This window comes from Macadamia integrifolia, chromosome 3 (genome assembly GCF_013358625.1).
Source record: "Macadamia integrifolia cultivar HAES 741 chromosome 3, SCU_Mint_v3, whole genome shotgun sequence".
Classification (NCBI taxonomy): Eukaryota; Viridiplantae; Streptophyta; class Magnoliopsida; order Proteales; family Proteaceae; genus Macadamia; species Macadamia integrifolia.
In genome coordinates, this window is record NC_056559.1 from 1,653,308 (window position 1) to 1,670,251 (window position 16,944).

A 16,944-nucleotide genomic window follows, 5' to 3' on the forward strand; every position below is an offset into this window, starting at 1 on the left:
TTTTTTTAAATGAAACTAATTATGTGAATGTGTTAAAAATGTTTAAAATCGGATGTACACAAAAAATAAGCAAAAAAAAAATAAAAAATTTGGGGGTCTAAACCTATGTTTCCACCAAACCGGGAAAAATTCCCCAGTTTCCTCGAAATTTCCGAGGTTTCAACCGAAATTTCGGTCTCCCCAAGGGTCGAAACTCAATACCGTGAACCTTGCTTGAACCTCATCATTCCACCACCAAGTCTCTCTAGAAGGATGACACTTTCCTTTCGATTCGCTTAGGACATCTTTAGCAACCTTCTAAATACATGTAGTCATCTCATTCCACATCGTCCTAGTGTCTCTCTCAAAGTCCCACATCACAATCCATATGGTACCCAACTAGCTTTCCACATCACATTGCAAAAAATCAAGAAGTGGCAAACATCGACTGGAAGAAAAGAACTTGTATCAACTCCCTAAAATTGTTTGATAACTGACACCCAATCTACAAGGTACCCACCAATATCAACCCAAATTCTTGGATAACAACTGGGATACCGTATTGTTTCTCTCTTTCATGTTTCAACAACACCCCCACCAAGAAAAACACTGCATATGGCCAAAATTTTGCGTAAACACTTCCTTTTATTCCAAAGGGACTCTTAGCCTCTTAGGTCATTGAATGAACAATTTATTTACATTCTTAAGCCATGCCAAGCTTATTAAACTAAACAGACGAAAGAATAATATCAATATATTTTAGTTTCATGACAATTCAGGATTGTGTGCGTGGCCGATTCCACTTCAAAATAACATAAATAACATTGATTAGCAGAAGGCCATTAAGTCGGAATTTATATAACACCAAAACCTTATCGAGAGACAAAACAAATGCAAAAATAGGAACTCAAGGGGAACCTCATCTTCCAAACTTAGCTGACTTCCATGAACTTCCTTTCCTCTTCCACATCTGGTCCTTTGGTAAATTGATGATAGTATAAAGCTGTTAATTAGGTATCCTGTCATCCTCCTCATAATGAAGTATTATTATATAGATGAGCCAAAAGTTTGAGTAACAAAATCAAATAACAGAAATTTATGACTCCCATAAACAGACATGTTCTCCACTAATGGATCTAAAACATGGCCAACTTAATTAAAGGAACATAGGTAAAGACAAAAGCTATAAATTTTTAAGTCCCTGGAAGAGGTTGTATGGTTGAGGTGGGTGGGCTGGTCTTTCCTGATTTCTCTCAAGGGCTTAGGTAGGGGTAAGATTCTGGTTTCCTTTCCAAACAACCACCCCCAAAAAAGGCTCCCAATTTGGTTTTTTCCATTTATTTCTATTCGCTCCTCAGCTCCATTGGCTTTTTTTTTTCCTAACTCTTGTCCCTGAAGCAACGGTGTCAAGGCATCGCCTAGGCACCATGTTGTAATGTGGTTTTATGGGTATAAGGGCAGAACTGTAATTGCACTCATATCCATTTTATTATAAATAGAAAAGGGCTAATGTCTACTTTGATACAAGTCTTATTCCCAAATTCATCATGGTATTAGAGCTTGAGATCCCTATTGGGATTTTCCCAAAACCCTAAATCAACCACCATCATCATCGCCTCCTCCCTCTTCTTCTCCTACCCCCATGACCTAAGCCCATCTCCTTCCCACTCTCTTCTCTCGGTCTTCTCTCGGTTTTCTCTCTCACCTCCTCTCTCTCTCTCTCTCTCTCTCTCTCTCTCCCTCCCTCCCTCTCCTTTAGGTTTTCTCTCGCCTCTCTCACTTTCTCCCTCTTTTTCCTCTCGCCTCTCTCTCTCTCGATTTGGGTAGCATCTAGCTTTACCCTCAGTGGTGAGTTTATCCCACCGAGGGCTCTTTTTTCGCCACGTCATGTTAGTTCTGTGATTTTCTTCGAAATCCCTAAACCTTTAAGCTCTTGTAGGCTCTTGGTTGGTTGAGATTGTCTCATCCAAGCATTTTTCTCTTGAGATCAGTAGCTATGGCTACTACGGACGATTCAACCATATCTACTGTTTCGGATGGAAGGAGTCATGGTTCCTATGGTCACTATCCTACCTTCCCTTAAGGTTAGAAATCTCGGGGTTTTTTTTTTTTTTTTTTTTTACTATTGCTGGAAATGTAGGCTTTAAATTTAAAAAATTGCTAAAATTTGGACCAAAATTTCAATAATACTATGTTATATCTCAAGATTCATTGAAACTACCAAAATGTCTAAATTTCAATCAGTATTTTTGAGTTCCTGAACCATTCCTTCCCTACAAGCTCCATCAAGCTAGATGGGAGTAACTACTTGATGTGGTTCAAATCTTCCTACCTTGTCCAGTTACCGTGGCTACTCCAAGTTTTCCACAGGTCAAACCATCTGTCCTATTACTGCTTGTCCCTCTTAGGAAAAATGGGAATCTTCCAACCATTTAGTTATGTCATTCTTGCTTAACTCCCATGTTGGGAACAGTGCTCAGTGCTTTGAGACATGACGGAAACTTCGTTGTACCACCCAGAAGGAGCTCTCCCTTACCCAGAACTACATTGAATTGCATGGTCTGTGGCAGAAATTAGATTATTATGAGACTTATCGTCCTAACTACGCCAGAGGGTGAAATTGTTCTTCCCATTAAACCTCTCGATATCATACTTGACATTCGATCCCTTCCCTGCCATCGTGATAGTAAACCCTAGAAAACGGAAACCTAGAGCTCTGATACCAATTTGTAGAAACGCAACCCTAAAACGATGCAAAAGATAATGGAAAAACAAAACAAACAATACACACGGATTTTACGAGGTTCGGCAAGGTTGCCTACGTCCCCGGTGAGATGAGATCCTGCTTCACTATCAATGGAGAATAGGGTTACAGCGCTCGTCCTCACACCTCTTAGTATTGCTTGCATTACAGAGAAATAAACCTTCGCTACAATATATTGCGAAAAAACCCTAATCTGGAAAGTACACAATTGCCCTCAAATAAAAAATTCTAGCGGGGGGCTGCGCCCCCTACACCCTCTGCTATGCAGGGGGCCTCCTGCCCCCCTTGCAACCCCCACGGCCCGCTAACCTGCTAGCGGGACCGCCGTCCTGCCTATCTAGGTGCTACACCAGTACTCCCTGGATTAAACTGCGACGGAATACAAGACATCATACACCAACATATACTGTTCTCCATTTCAAAAGGTTTGACGTTAAGTAGCATACACATAATGAACTAAATAACTCTTCAAGATAATGAAATATCCATGCCATTCAATTGTCGGAATTTTGATATCAGTATTGAGATGATGATGTACCGTCGCATACACTGCATTGCTCCATGCATGATCAATAACAAATATGAGACAAATCCATGGAAGAAGAATTTGGATAACAAAATGGAAAGAGAAATTTGGGTTGAATCTTGAAATAACAAAACTATAAAACTGGAAAACCAAAATATATATATATATATATATATAAAGTCCCATGCACGTAGGGGTCCTCTCACCAACCTTTCCGACATAAACCATGCCCGAGTTTAAAAAGTTTGGTTATTCCTTGGGTGTTCATTTTTAAATTGACAACGTAAAGGAATTACGAATCAACCTTATGAATCTTAGGTATTGAAATTGCACTTCCTCTAGTGTAGTTTTTTTTTTTTTTAAATTGAATATCAGGTAAATTCTTTTCCTTTGGCAGTGTTCTTTTCGCAGTTGGATCAAAGAATGTGGAAATTTTATTTGTTACATTCACTTTAAATTTCAAAGGTTTTGGAAATCAAGCAATTTCAAATCAATAAATCAATGAAAAAGCCCCACCACAACTATTTCGAATCCACCATAATCAGTGAATAAAACAACAATGACACCACTCAAGGATCCAAAATTAAAAAAGAGGAATTCAAACATGGCATATGAGCAGAACATGAGAATTGAACAAGATATCAAGCCTAGGAAACAAATTAGTCGGACAGAAAATTTTACCTCATATACCATCTTGTCTCTTCCAAGTGCAGCAAAGCACCCTCTCCCATTTTCTGTGAGAAAACTAAAGAAACCCATAGTTCCTGTTCTGGGGAAGTTTTCTAGTCTGATCCAACAGGAAAAGGAAAATCCCTTGTTATGAGGCCATTGCACAGGTGTTCTTATCACAATTCCCTATAACAGGGGTAAAAAAAAGTCAGCTATAACTCAAAATATCTCAACTACATAAACAATAAAATATTTCTAGCCAATGAATGTCTAGAATAAACCACATAGTTCCAAATGCAACAATTAGGGATTTAATTAGGACAAAAAGAGGAGAATGTAGAAGTCTGCAGATTAATGCCATACCAAAATTTCCTGAACCAAAACTGTCAAACTCCTTTTGGGGTTTGCGTCAGCCCATCAGATTAGGATCATACGGGCATTGCCATCCTAGGCCTAAGATGACCTAGGTTGTGGTGGTGAGCACATGAGCCATTAGGAGCTAATTGTGGCTTTATATAGGATGGAATGGCAGAACAGGATTTGGGTTATCAACCCCAGGTAGGTCCCATAAAGATTAACGAGTTAACTTATAAGGAAAAGAGCGCTAACCGGTCATGCCCCCAACGCCCAGACAGGCTGCATGAAAAGACCGCCCTGCCCCATGTGGTTGATGCCTCCGCCTGCTCTCCCATCGGCCCGCCCGCTGGCGCAGAAACCATGAGACCGGTTAACATTCTCTTTCCCTTAACTTATATAGCCCAATTAGAGGTTCCTTCCCCTCCCCCGGGCAGCCCCAGTACTGCTGATTTGCAGCACTACTAGCAGTCGAGCACTCTACGATAGCCAGGACTCAAACCCAGGTCTGGGGTAGAGCATCCCACGGACTTCACCAGTGAGGCAGGCTTGCACCTTCTAGGCTTCTACCACAATTAGAGAAAAATATGGCCACAAATCAGTGAAAATATCTTACAGCACAATTCACCAGATATCATCACATCTGATCAAAGAGAACTCAGTGGTTACTTGTACTTATTTGCAAAAATAAGTCTCAATGTGCTCGGACCAAAATTTATTGGATGTAAACTAAAGTACAGTCTATACTTACTACTCTATTAGAGAACACAGAAAATAATAATGCTAATGGAATTAATAATGCAAGAACATACAGATTCATTCCCACTGAGATCGAAAAAGGCAGTGGGCCCTTTTTCATTAAGAACAGATTGAATACTGATCAGCAGCAATGAGCAGTACTGTTGCCTTGACCCAATTTTGTCGCCACGAAGAAGGGCAAAAAATTTCCGTATGTCCTTCCCAGAAATGCTATGACCACCGATAACTTGAATTAGTTGTGAAATTTTCAAAATCACAGTGTCATCCTCCTCTTGGGCAAACCAATCAAGAAGAAAATTAAGTAGTCCTGCTCTCACACACGAAGCTTGATTACAAATGGAGTCTCTTAGTAGTTGTTGAAGTACATTAAGCCCATAATGCCGCAATGCATCACTGCTCTGTCCAACCACAATAAGAAAGTAATAATTTAGAAAAGAAACGAATTCGTACAAACAAGGATATCAACATAATTTATGGACAGAGAACTGCTGGATTGACATGGGAAATCAGAGTTACAGACCTTCTGTACAACACTTGAGAAAAGTAAGATTACATCCTCATTCTGTGACAAAAAAGAAAAACAAAAGTCAAAATCAACGTCTGCGGCAAAACTGATGCATACAATTGAAACTTCTTAAAGACAAACAAATTCAATACACCCAGTACACAGAAATTAAATCACCAAATAAAGGGAATATTCCCAGGTTTTCATCAGATGAACAGTGCCAATATAACTATAAATACCATCTAGATAAGGTATCCATAAAAGTCACCTTTATTACAAATGTCAATTTGATATCAAACTTTCCATCAACAAGCATGTCAAGCAGAGCACACAAAAGCCCTTCACTTGGCTGCCACTGGCAAAAATCCAACAACAAACTCTGCAATGTCTGATAACCCTTCCCCACAAGAGCTCTAAAAGAAGCCTGCAAACAATAAAAGAAAGAAAAGCAATGAAGTAGAACTAATAAAAGTAACACTATACACTGAAGCAAAAAAAAAAGTGTCAAAATTTTGGTTGTTTTGGATTGACTGAAATGACAAAACGAAATGAGTTTTTGAACCTTGTTCCCAAATCAAACCCACAATCATTAGGTCATAATGGAGCAACCTTACCATTGTGCCAAGGTCCGCCCTTATTGATTCAAAGTTCAATACCATCACACAAGCATCATTTGCAAATAATCACTAGCGAATTAAATGGCAAGCCAACAGATAACGGTAAAACAAAGTCACAGATTAAAGTTTCGGAGAAACTAAGTGATTTTATGAATCATCTAATGTTTAAAGAAAGTTATTTTTAAACAGCGGGGATTATTGTATTAAAATAACAGCATATATGGAAGTGCCACTTAAAGGTGATGAGTAGGTGTAAAAACAAAACTTGAAGAGCTACAGGCTCTGCTACTTTCCCATGCAAAACAATATCCAGGTAAATTTGAGACAATGATATGTTTGAGTGCCACTGAAGAACATGAATCAATCAGGAGAGAATTTTATTCCCTATAATGGAATGTACTAACAAAAATAAGTTTTACTATTTCAGTTAAGATGGCAAACTCGAAATAATTCAGAGAGAGAGAGAGAAAGAGAGATCCCACATAGAGTAACAAAGCAACCCAATGAAGAAGTTGCCATAGTATTTAGTTGCAACAGATTTTTTCACCATCTAGAAAACTAGTTGCACAGATGTGACTGAAATGAAGCACTAAAATAAGACATAATTACCTTTGAGGAATCATTTCCTGTAAGCAGAGAGGTCAGTGTTTGAAGAACATTCAGGACCAACTTCTCTCCCTTACCCTCATCAAGATTGCCATTTAATAAAGAGACAATGTGCAAAAAGCATTGTCCATCACGGAATAAAGTCTGATAATGCTGAAGAGAAAATAAAATTTGCAGGATATCAGAAATGACATAACAGCATAAGCAATTGTCAATTGAAATATAAAAAATCCAATGCTGTGCATACCATTTGATCACTCAAAATCATATTTCTCATGCCAACCAATAGATCAATTGACAATTCCACGAAGTTCTTTTCCCGTTCCTTTATAGAAGTAAACATCTCTAAATATTTAGAGCATAAACGCAACAGTGCTACTTGATCTTCTTTGGAAGATGGTGGCAGCTGCATGCATTGATTAAGCAACGAAAAAGATTTATAGCACATTTGAGAGGTGGGGAGGGAATTAGAAATCAGGTAAAGAAATATAATCAAGTTACCTTCATCAGATCGAGAATATGTGTCAGAACTTGCTTCCTCAACTCTCCTTCCCAGAACAAATCGAATAAACAATCAATAGATGAAGAGTTATGTAAAACCAAACTCTTTGAATCATCTGCTACTGATAGATACTCAGAAAAGAGCTCAAAGGCAGTGTTCATGCAGTTAAGCAAACTTGGAGCTCTCACAATTGTACTGCCCTGATAATTTTGTGGCACACCACCTTCCGTAAACTGAGCTTCAACAAGAGGGCTTATGCATCCAGATCTTCTGAATTTATGGGATTGAATGGATGCGACTTTGAGCACCCTCAAACTTGCATTCAATGTCTTGAAAGAAGCAACAGTCTTCTCACTTGCAAGCCGTAGGATATGCTGTAGGCTCCTCACAAGAACATTAGCAATCTCAGGTTGACAAGCAGATTGTTCAAGTGCATCTAACAAAACAGAACATTCAGGCTGCCACAACATGAAAATTTACAGGTAAGTGAAATTTCAAGAAATTACAATGTTCAACATGATAGGAACTACTCAAAAACATCTCTCCATTTGGATCAGATTGGACGAAGTCCTGAAGTTACCATGAAAAACAGAAAAGAAATGGCTAATTCAATTTTACCTATTATCAAAGGCAAGCTGTTTGGATCAATCAAGAATTAAGAAAAATGGAATTTCACTCTTTATCAAACAATAATAATAAAATTTGCAGTAAATGTGGAAGTAAGATGAATGCTTGGATATGGGGAAATTGTGTCAAGATATAATTGCTAAAATGAAGCACAAGCCACCTTGGCATTATTTATGCATATCTAGGTCAATATTTCTTACAACAACAAATGAATAGTTATGACTCCAGTCCGAGCATATATGGAGTTATGGACTAAAATAGTTGGATGCTTTCAAAACTTCAAATTGCTGAACTAATTAACAAAAACTAGGGGAAAGCCATCTTTAACATGACTTCGGTGATAAAGTCCCACCTCAAGGAGTCTAATGCTTTGTGGATGCCAATCTTCACAAGGGCTGCAGAAAGATGGGATTGTCGGTCCAATCCTCTAACAATCTCATTACAAATGAGGATGTTGATGTTGTCTGAAATACTCCTCCCAGATATAAAAGTCAACTGGTCATCTCAGACAAGCAAGTCAACCACTAATTGTACCCTATTGGCAAGGACCTTGTCAATAAACTTGTACAAGAGGTTGCACACAAAGATGGGCCTGAAATCAGAATCAGTCATAACTGAAGCACCTTTCTTCTTGGGGATGAAATAGTGGAAGGTACGTGCAGACACCTAATTTTGTCCCCCCCCCCACCTCGACGATGATGATTTATGGACAAAGGATGACTCTTGTATTCTCTCTTTTGCGAAGGAATCCAATTTTCGGCATGAACCAAATCAAACTTGGTCAAACCCCAGCTATCCCCAACTTAAACCCACTTTGCCTTAATTCGTAGAGTACGGTCGAGTGTAAAGGAGGCCAGGAATCCAAACCCAATATAGCTTAATGATGCGGGGAGAGTAACCGAAAGTGGTCATTGATTCCCTTTGCCAGAATATGACAACCAAGCATAGCATGGTTTGATTTCCATATCATCGGATAGTATACGAAAATACAGTTTTGTTGATATCTTGTGTGAAAATCGGACACTCAGTGATGTCGTAGTGTTTTCCCGAATATTGAACCAACCAAACCAAACCAAACCCATTCTGGCTAGACCAAGAGCCAAAGCCATGAAGCCCATACGGTTTCGGAGCCAAAACCATAAAAATCTCATACAGTCCAAAATTGTGAGCTTCTCCACGGTTTTGGATCCAAACCCATGAAACCCTTACGACTTTGGTCCCAAAGTTGTGAAGCCTTTACAGCTTTGGATCTCTGCCACTTCATGCTACGTGTTGAGATGGGAAAAGTTTGTCGGTGGATTTGTACTGTAAAAATAAGATTTTTACCATTTAATTTCCTAACTACCCTTGCCTTATCCCCTCATGGTTGATGCACATTAGATTAGTAAAATACATGTCATGATCTGGGAGGATTTAAATCAGAAAATATCATGTATATCTGATTTCATCCTTAAAAAAATCCTAAAATACCCCTGACTTACCTCTTTATATATGCGTGAACTCTTTCTTCACAAATTACACAAGAAGTCTTTGACAGAGAGCCTCATAATGCTGGTAAGTACCGTCTAGAGAGAAAAAACTCTAGAGCCAAAATCCCAGCCAAGTCAGAACCCTTTGTCCAAAGGAGAATTCCCAAAGCCAAGAACCCATGTTCTAAAATCCCAAAGACGAACCTCTGTTTGTGAAGTCCCAAAGCTGATACCAATGATGAACCCTCTGCTCGTGAAGTCTTGAAGTTGATAGCAAAGACAAACCTTTGCTTCCGAATTAGCAAAACGGTATCAGTTCCAAATCCTCATATTGGTGCCGAAACTCTGTCCAATTTCCTGAAGTTAAAGCTCTAAACCAGTACCTAGTGCTGAAACTCTACCAAAATCCTGACAAAATACCAGAATTTACACTTCCTCCAAGAAAGAGAAGAAGGCTAAGCCTTGTCTCTGAGTAGAGGATATCGCCAAAAATACACAAACGGAGTAAAGGGATCTCCCCTTTGCTAGCTGTCATCATCATATGGTCACAGGTAACCATTTCATCATTTTGCATTATTTCATGTGTTTGTCACATGAAATGACGATTTATTTCCTATTTCCTATGAGATTGAATGTGTTATGTCATGCATTCTTTGCATAAAATAACAGTTTAAATTATCATTTTATGTGTCATGCTATGTGACCTTTACATAAAATAGCAGTTAGATTTTCTTTCACTTCATGTGCTGATAAGTTCAGATTTCTACCATTTCATGTGTTGATAGGTTTAGACTTTATATCATTTCATGTATTGATAAGTTAGATCTTCTATTATCTCATGTGATTTTATAGTAGATTCTCTATTGTCTCATGTGATTTGATAATAGATTTTCTATTATTTCATGTGATCTCATAATAAATATTTCATTACTGAATGTGATGATTGGTATGATCTCTCATTATTTCATGTGCTCTTATGGTACTGATTTCCATCATTTCATAAGAGTGTGATATAGATGCTTATTATTTAATTTGTTAGCATATATAAAATGCCTACTTACTTTCATTATGATATCATTCTAGCAAAGATAGCATGCATTTTGGCCTATAGCTGTAAAAATTCTCAAGGGAGAATATCCGAAATCAAGCATCTGGTAGAATGACCGGAATTTCTGGTGAGATAGGTGCCTAACACTTTCCCCACTTTTGTACCCCTGAAACAAACCCATATCTCTATTAAAAGACTAAATATGAAGTCAAATTTTGAGTTTTGTTCCGTAAAAAGAAATTGGGCTCCCCAATAGGGTTCTAGACCCAAAATCCTAGGTGGCAACTCTAAAAATCATGTTTTCCCCATTCCCTTTATATCAAGAAGATTGAGGGAATTATTACTTGAAAGGGGTGGTAAGAGGTTAAAAGAGGAGGAAGGCGGGAAAGATAAAGAAGAAACCCCTCATAGAGAAAATGGTAGAGCGGGGATCACAACCCCCAAAGAGGGGTCGAAAGGAGGATAAGATTTTCTCTATCTCTGACTTGATCCTTACAGTATGGTTGATCCCATTGATTTGACTTGGATTGAAAAAGAAATTTAATGTAAGATTGGTTCACAAGTGATCCAATCCTAGACAGGATCTTTACTAAATTGAATAAAAATCAAATTCAGGGACCGACAGAATGAAAATAAAACTGAAAATGAGAATGAAGGGAAGAATGGGAGTAGGAGAATAGGTTGGGTCGAGTATCTCACTCCTCCCATGTGCATCTCAGCCAAGTTGTCTCTCCCAGCACTGCATCTCACAGTTTTCTAACACAAAGCTTTCTTTTTTTTTCATTCAATCAAATTTGTGTTCAATGTTGTAGCCCCTTACAAACTTATATAGAAGACTAAAACTGACTCAAACACTAAAAAGGAAAGGCCTAACTCAATCCTTAACTAATTGGGAAATCTAAACTGACTAGAATACTGAAATAACGAAGGAAATAAATTCAAAATAGGACTTTAACTAAACTAATGAATTAAATCCCGTTTTCCTACTTTCTATCCATATTTTAGGCCCATTAAAGTGACTCATTACAAAGAAAACTCATGAGATCAAAGGCCCAACACATGCATAACCCAACCCAAGGCTTATTTGCAATAAAATAAGCCCATTAAGTGACGTATCTGCATCAATTCGCCCTTTATTAGAAAAAATTCATCCTCGAATTTTGTAGAGTGTGAGGGTGATTATAGTATGGTGCACGTCCATCTTCAAGCTATAGAAAAATTCAGGTAGCTCTTTAATAATAAGGATGTACTCTAGAATGTGAGGAGCTCGATCTTCAAAATACTTTAATGGGATGACGAATTCCACATGCTCAGCTTCAACAACCTCAAATGTATCCACAGGATCAGCCACATGTACACCTCCTTTAACCGCTGTGTTCTTGACCTCCACAATTTCAATCTCAAGCTCCTTAGGATCTTCCTTTTGGTTGTTCACAGTCATCACAGATGTTGAAGCACCACTCTCCTTACTTGTCCACAATTGTGACTATGTTGCCTTCGACTTCATCCACATTAATCTCTCTAATAGGAACATCAATGATGACCAACTCTTTCTCGACAATAGCAATCTTGTGACATACAGGTGGCTTTTGAAAATCTGGTGGAGAGAAGTACATTCTTCATTCATGCTTAGATAGGTACATGCCTACCAACTTGTACTGCATCTCTTCCCAGATTCTAGGCTTATGTCCTTAAGCTTGAAGTTGTCTTTCATGGACTCTCCCTTGTATTCAAACGCAATCACTAATCTGGGAGCAAACATATTAAAGCCGTTGCGTCTCTGTCAAGTTGTAGTTGTCATAGTACACGTCCAATTTATGCACCCATTCAAAGAATTCCCCAAGAAAATAATGTGGCTGAGCACTAGGTTGGGCAGCAAGAGCCTCCTTCAATTCTTCGAACTTTAGGTCCATAGTATCCATCCTTGTGTTCAGCCGTTGGAGGGATTTCATCACATCCTCCAGTGAGTATTGGTTGGAGCTTTCTTCAGCCATGGCTCTGACACTAAATAATGTAAGATTGGTTCATAAGTGATCTAATCCCATGCAGTATCTTTTTTAAATTCAATAAAAATCAAATTCAGGGACCAATGGAATGAATAAAATAGAAAATAGAGAATGAAGGGAAGAATGGGGGTAGGGGAATAGGTTGGGTCAAGTATCTCACTCTTCCCATGGGCATTTCACCCAAGCTGTCTCTCACAGCATTGCATCTCACAATTTTCCAGCACAAAGCTTTCTTCTTTTTTTTTCATTCAATCAAATTCGTGTTCAATGTTGTAGCCTCTCACAAACTTATATAGAAGACTCAAAACTGACTCAAACACTAAAAATGAAAAGCCTAACCCAATCCTTAACTAATTGGAAAACCTAAACTGACTAGAAAACTAAAATAACAAAGGAAATAGACTCAAAATAGGACTCTAACTAAAATAATGAATTAAATCCCGTTTTCCTACTTTTTAGCCATATTTTAGGCCCATTACAAAGAAAACACATGGGATCAAAGGCCCAACACATACATAACCCAACCCAAGGCTTATTTGCAATAAAATAAGCCCATCAAGTGACTTATTCGCATCAAAATTCTTGATGGCCCAAATGAGATCTTTAATAATATCCCAGGAGGAAGAGAAAATCCCATACTGAAACCATCAGGCATGGGAGCTCTGTTGGCATTGTGAGAGTGGACTGCAGCTACTATTTCATCCTCTTGAGGGAATAGCCTAGAGGGATCTAATGAGATGACTGGGGATGAACTTGTTGAGCAAATTCTCAAGTATCGGACCAGAGGTAGCCGAAGAAGATCTAAACAACTTCTTGAACTAGTTAACAGCCTCTGATATGGTGCTCTCAACACTGTGGAGGGAGGAGCCATCTGATGCCACCAACATGGGGATGGAGTTGGAACAGAAAGGATGGTAGATAGACTTTAAAGAGCTCAAGCAGAGAGGAGGAAATATAAATAATAAAAAAACTAGAACAAAGAAGAGAAATAAGAGAGAGAACACCTGGGAAACAGTTTCAGAAATGAACTGAACCAAGAAGAGTGAGAGTGAGAATGAGAAGAGAGAAACAATCAGCCAAAAGAACTTGGGCAACAGTGGCATTTCTTAGCTAATAAGGAACCAAAAAACTTCCATTCTAATTTGAGTAATCGATTACACATGCTTATATATAAATAAACTCAAAGAACAAAGACTAACGCTTAATCATCATCTGAAACAGAAAATGAATTCAAAACTAGTTGGACCCAGTCTCCTACTATCGACAGCTTAACATGCATTAAAATAATAATTACCAATTACAAAAACAACCAAACAAATAAAATAAAAAAATCCCTAAATACTCAAAGGGCCATTGCCCAGTGCTGGTCCCTGCGCTATGCGGGGCTTGGGATGGGTGAAACCAAAATCCAGATTTGGACCTGGTTCTCCTTGGTCTCGGCTTCCAGATTGGCTCATGCCAGTCCAACCAAGCATATGCTACTACTGATGGCCATGTGCCAAAAAAGCTTTTTGTTATTCATAATAAATATGTATGGTAAAGGATGTCATAAAGATGAAAAAAGAAGAATGTACCAAGTTATGTGAGCTCCCACAAAATGTTGCAGCAAACTCCACAAAAGTAATCACCTCCTTTTGAAGAATTTCAACGTCACCCAATTTGACTTTATTAGAGGTGGAACCAGAGGTAGAACATAGATCAGAATAACTAGGAACCCCCTCTATATCTGTCACGAGTTCCCTAGAGCTTTCACCTGAAGTTGGTCCAAAGTAGAAAAAATTCTCAGAGAAAATAAGGTCCCATATTCCCTCTTCCCGAAATACTTCAAGTAATGGTGGTGAAGAAACAAGAATCCTTCTGAATGCATAAAGAACACAATGTTCTAATGTATTGACCATAACCCTGCAACAAAAATGTAAAATAAGTGAAAGTAAAAGAGAAGGCGAAGAATAAAATCAAAGAAATAGTGTTTAAACTTTAAACCTCATCCAAATTTAAGAAAGATTCGATTCGAGAGGGGGAGAAAATAAGAAAAAGAAAAACAAAGAAATCCATATATAATTGAACAATAACCTTATATGTCCTGGCAGCTCATCCTGAGTAGAGTAAGCCTTCATGCAAGGGAACACTGTAAGAAGAACCTTCATGACCCATTTTATAGAGAGCTCCCAATATATTGGAGAAACTGCCACAGCAGTACGACCAACAGATGCTTGGACATTATCTAACTGAATATCTTCAGGAACCAGAAGGAAAGAACAAAGTACACAACTTAATTTAGAAGCATAATCTTTCCGATATTGGGAATAAGAAACATCATAGTCAAACAGAACAAGAGGCCCTGTTGGAGAGACTGTTAAAGGAATCTCCTCTCTGGATTCCAGAACAGGCATGTGAAGATCAGCCTGTAGAGAAGAGTCCATACTCCGCTGTCTGAGCTCTTGAACCATGAAAGCAGGCCAGAATATACCATGTACAAGTTTATGCACTCTTCCATTTTCACAAAGAAATTGCAAGTTGTTCAAATTCCCAAAGCTTGAGCAGTTGTCAAGGATCTCACAAACAATTTGAACACAATTTAACTAAGTTACTTGATGCACATAAATAGTAAACAAAAAATAACACAGAACAATCAGTAAACATATATAGTGTAACTTATTGGAATGCAGGGTAACCAATCAGCATTGGTAGACCTGAGCCACTACTCCTAACTGATCATCCATTCTCTGGAGCCTCGAACCGTATTATAAAAGAATGATCGCTTCGCTTGACCCCTACATCAAAAGATTCACTACCCGCATTGTACCTTGTACCCAGACCCATAAACCACCATGCAAACAAATCCAATGTGAGTACATGACTGTTTCAAGTGAATGAAACTAATCAAAGGTTTCACAACCAGAGGGATCCAATCCAGGCTTTAAACTTAGAAAATGGGATGACCATTTTTCATACTTTTTTTTCCTGCAGAGGACTTCCAAGTCTCAAGTATAAAGGGAAATAATTAGTATACTCCCCCATATAATAAAACTTGCAAGTACATGATCTATCAATGATGAAGTCTGAAGGATACACTGCCTCCCTTAGGACTTCTAAAGAGAGAAGTTGAAGCCCAAACGTAGCCATATAGGGATTTTCTTTTCTGTGGAAGCGTTTAGGCCAACATGTCAGTACAAAAATGTAAGAAAATACAAATAAAAACATTCTTTAAAAGTCAAGCACTTAAAAAACTTGAAAGCATTTCAATTATCAATCCAACACCATAAACAAACATGAAAACAAAGTACTATGAATATTAGAAAGGTAAATAAATAAATTATATAATACTCTTGCATGATAGAATAAAAATGTACCCGTCTTTTTCAGCATGATAGGTACTCTTTGATGACAATGCATTATCTGATGGAAGGCCAAGCCCATCCAAAAGAACTTCAAGTCCGCCAATACTTCTGAAATGATTTTGAGCACGAGGTTTTTCAAATAGTGCTGACTGAAGAGTTCTCAAAGTCAAATAATGAAGAGAAACATCAGTCCACTGTTCTTTCATATTCAATCTTCTGATGACAAGCAACAACTCTGGATTAAAACAACCAATTTCTGTGAGTGAATGTAAGAACGTACATTATACAAGTATTAACAGATTTGAAGTCTTGTTACAAATACCACATGATGTGTTTCACAAAAAAAAATGATGCTGAGATACGCTTTTTTTAAGACCTCTAACAAAGAGAATTCATTCTTAGAAAAAACAAAGAGGAAAATATGGCTAACTTGCCCCTGACTATTTTATTGGTGAGGGATGGTATTAGGCAGAGACAGATTTTGGCATGACCAGTGGCAGACTGGCTGGTTCATTTCCATGTCATACTTTATACAGGAATCAGAGATCTTTTTCACAAAGCTACCGCTTACCTTCCCTGCCTCTTACTAATTTGAAGCATATACCGCATAAAACCCACCAAAACAAAACAGGTCAGCCTGGATAGGACATGGACAGATTTTGTGTTCATAGTCTGAAGGAACTTGCTTCAGGACTGAAGAACCACAAGTGGATCACACATAACCTTTTCCAGACATCCAATAGCATTGAGGATTTCAAGCCACACAAGAAGGTTGAAGTGATTCCTTCCATATCTGTAAGACAAAACCCACCAAAACAAAAAGAACTCCAATATCCCCCGCCTCCCAAGCACTTCAGAACATATGATCTATGATCTCCTGAAAGAAGAGAAGCTTCATTTTGTATTCCAAAATGCTCAATTAACTATTACTTGGAGAAGAAAACTCATATTATTCCATTGATAGCAATGATAAAGCATTAGGACCACAGTCGTCAAGGAATCACCTTATTGCACTGCATGTTGCCTTATATTTGTCACTTATTTATGCCAAATATCATTTAAGTAAATGATTTTATTTACTTAAGATGTTATTCATATATAAACAAATAGCCCCCTATTTGAATCCAATAAAAATTGTTTAAAAATCAAATTCCAAAAAGATAAAAAGTCAA

The 16,944-nt window shown here is 38.0% G+C and overlaps 1 protein-coding gene across 6 annotated transcripts in view; it reads right to left on the bottom strand.

The window, feature by feature from the left end:
• Positions 1–16,944, bottom strand: part of LOC122073993 (BEACH domain-containing protein B-like) — an 83,789-nt gene that overhangs the window by 40,859 nt on the left and 25,986 nt on the right. For all 6 annotated transcript variants that reach the window (XM_042638752.1, XM_042638753.1, XM_042638754.1 and 3 more), the window contains 11 exons: positions 15,785–16,007; positions 15,505–15,573; positions 14,505–14,966; positions 14,006–14,333; positions 7,281–7,739; positions 7,027–7,185; positions 6,783–6,932; positions 5,825–5,980; positions 5,572–5,613; positions 5,105–5,449; positions 3,951–4,124 (listed from right to left, as the gene is read on the bottom strand). In XM_042638752.1, the coding sequence (XP_042494686.1) occupies positions 3,951–4,124; positions 5,105–5,449; positions 5,572–5,613; positions 5,825–5,980; positions 6,783–6,932; positions 7,027–7,185; positions 7,281–7,739; positions 14,006–14,333; positions 14,505–14,966; positions 15,505–15,573; positions 15,785–16,007 (2,567 nt within the window). The remainder of the gene's footprint in view (positions 1–3,950; positions 4,125–5,104; positions 5,450–5,571; positions 5,614–5,824; positions 5,981–6,782; positions 6,933–7,026; positions 7,186–7,280; positions 7,740–14,005; positions 14,334–14,504; positions 14,967–15,504; positions 15,574–15,784; positions 16,008–16,944) is intronic.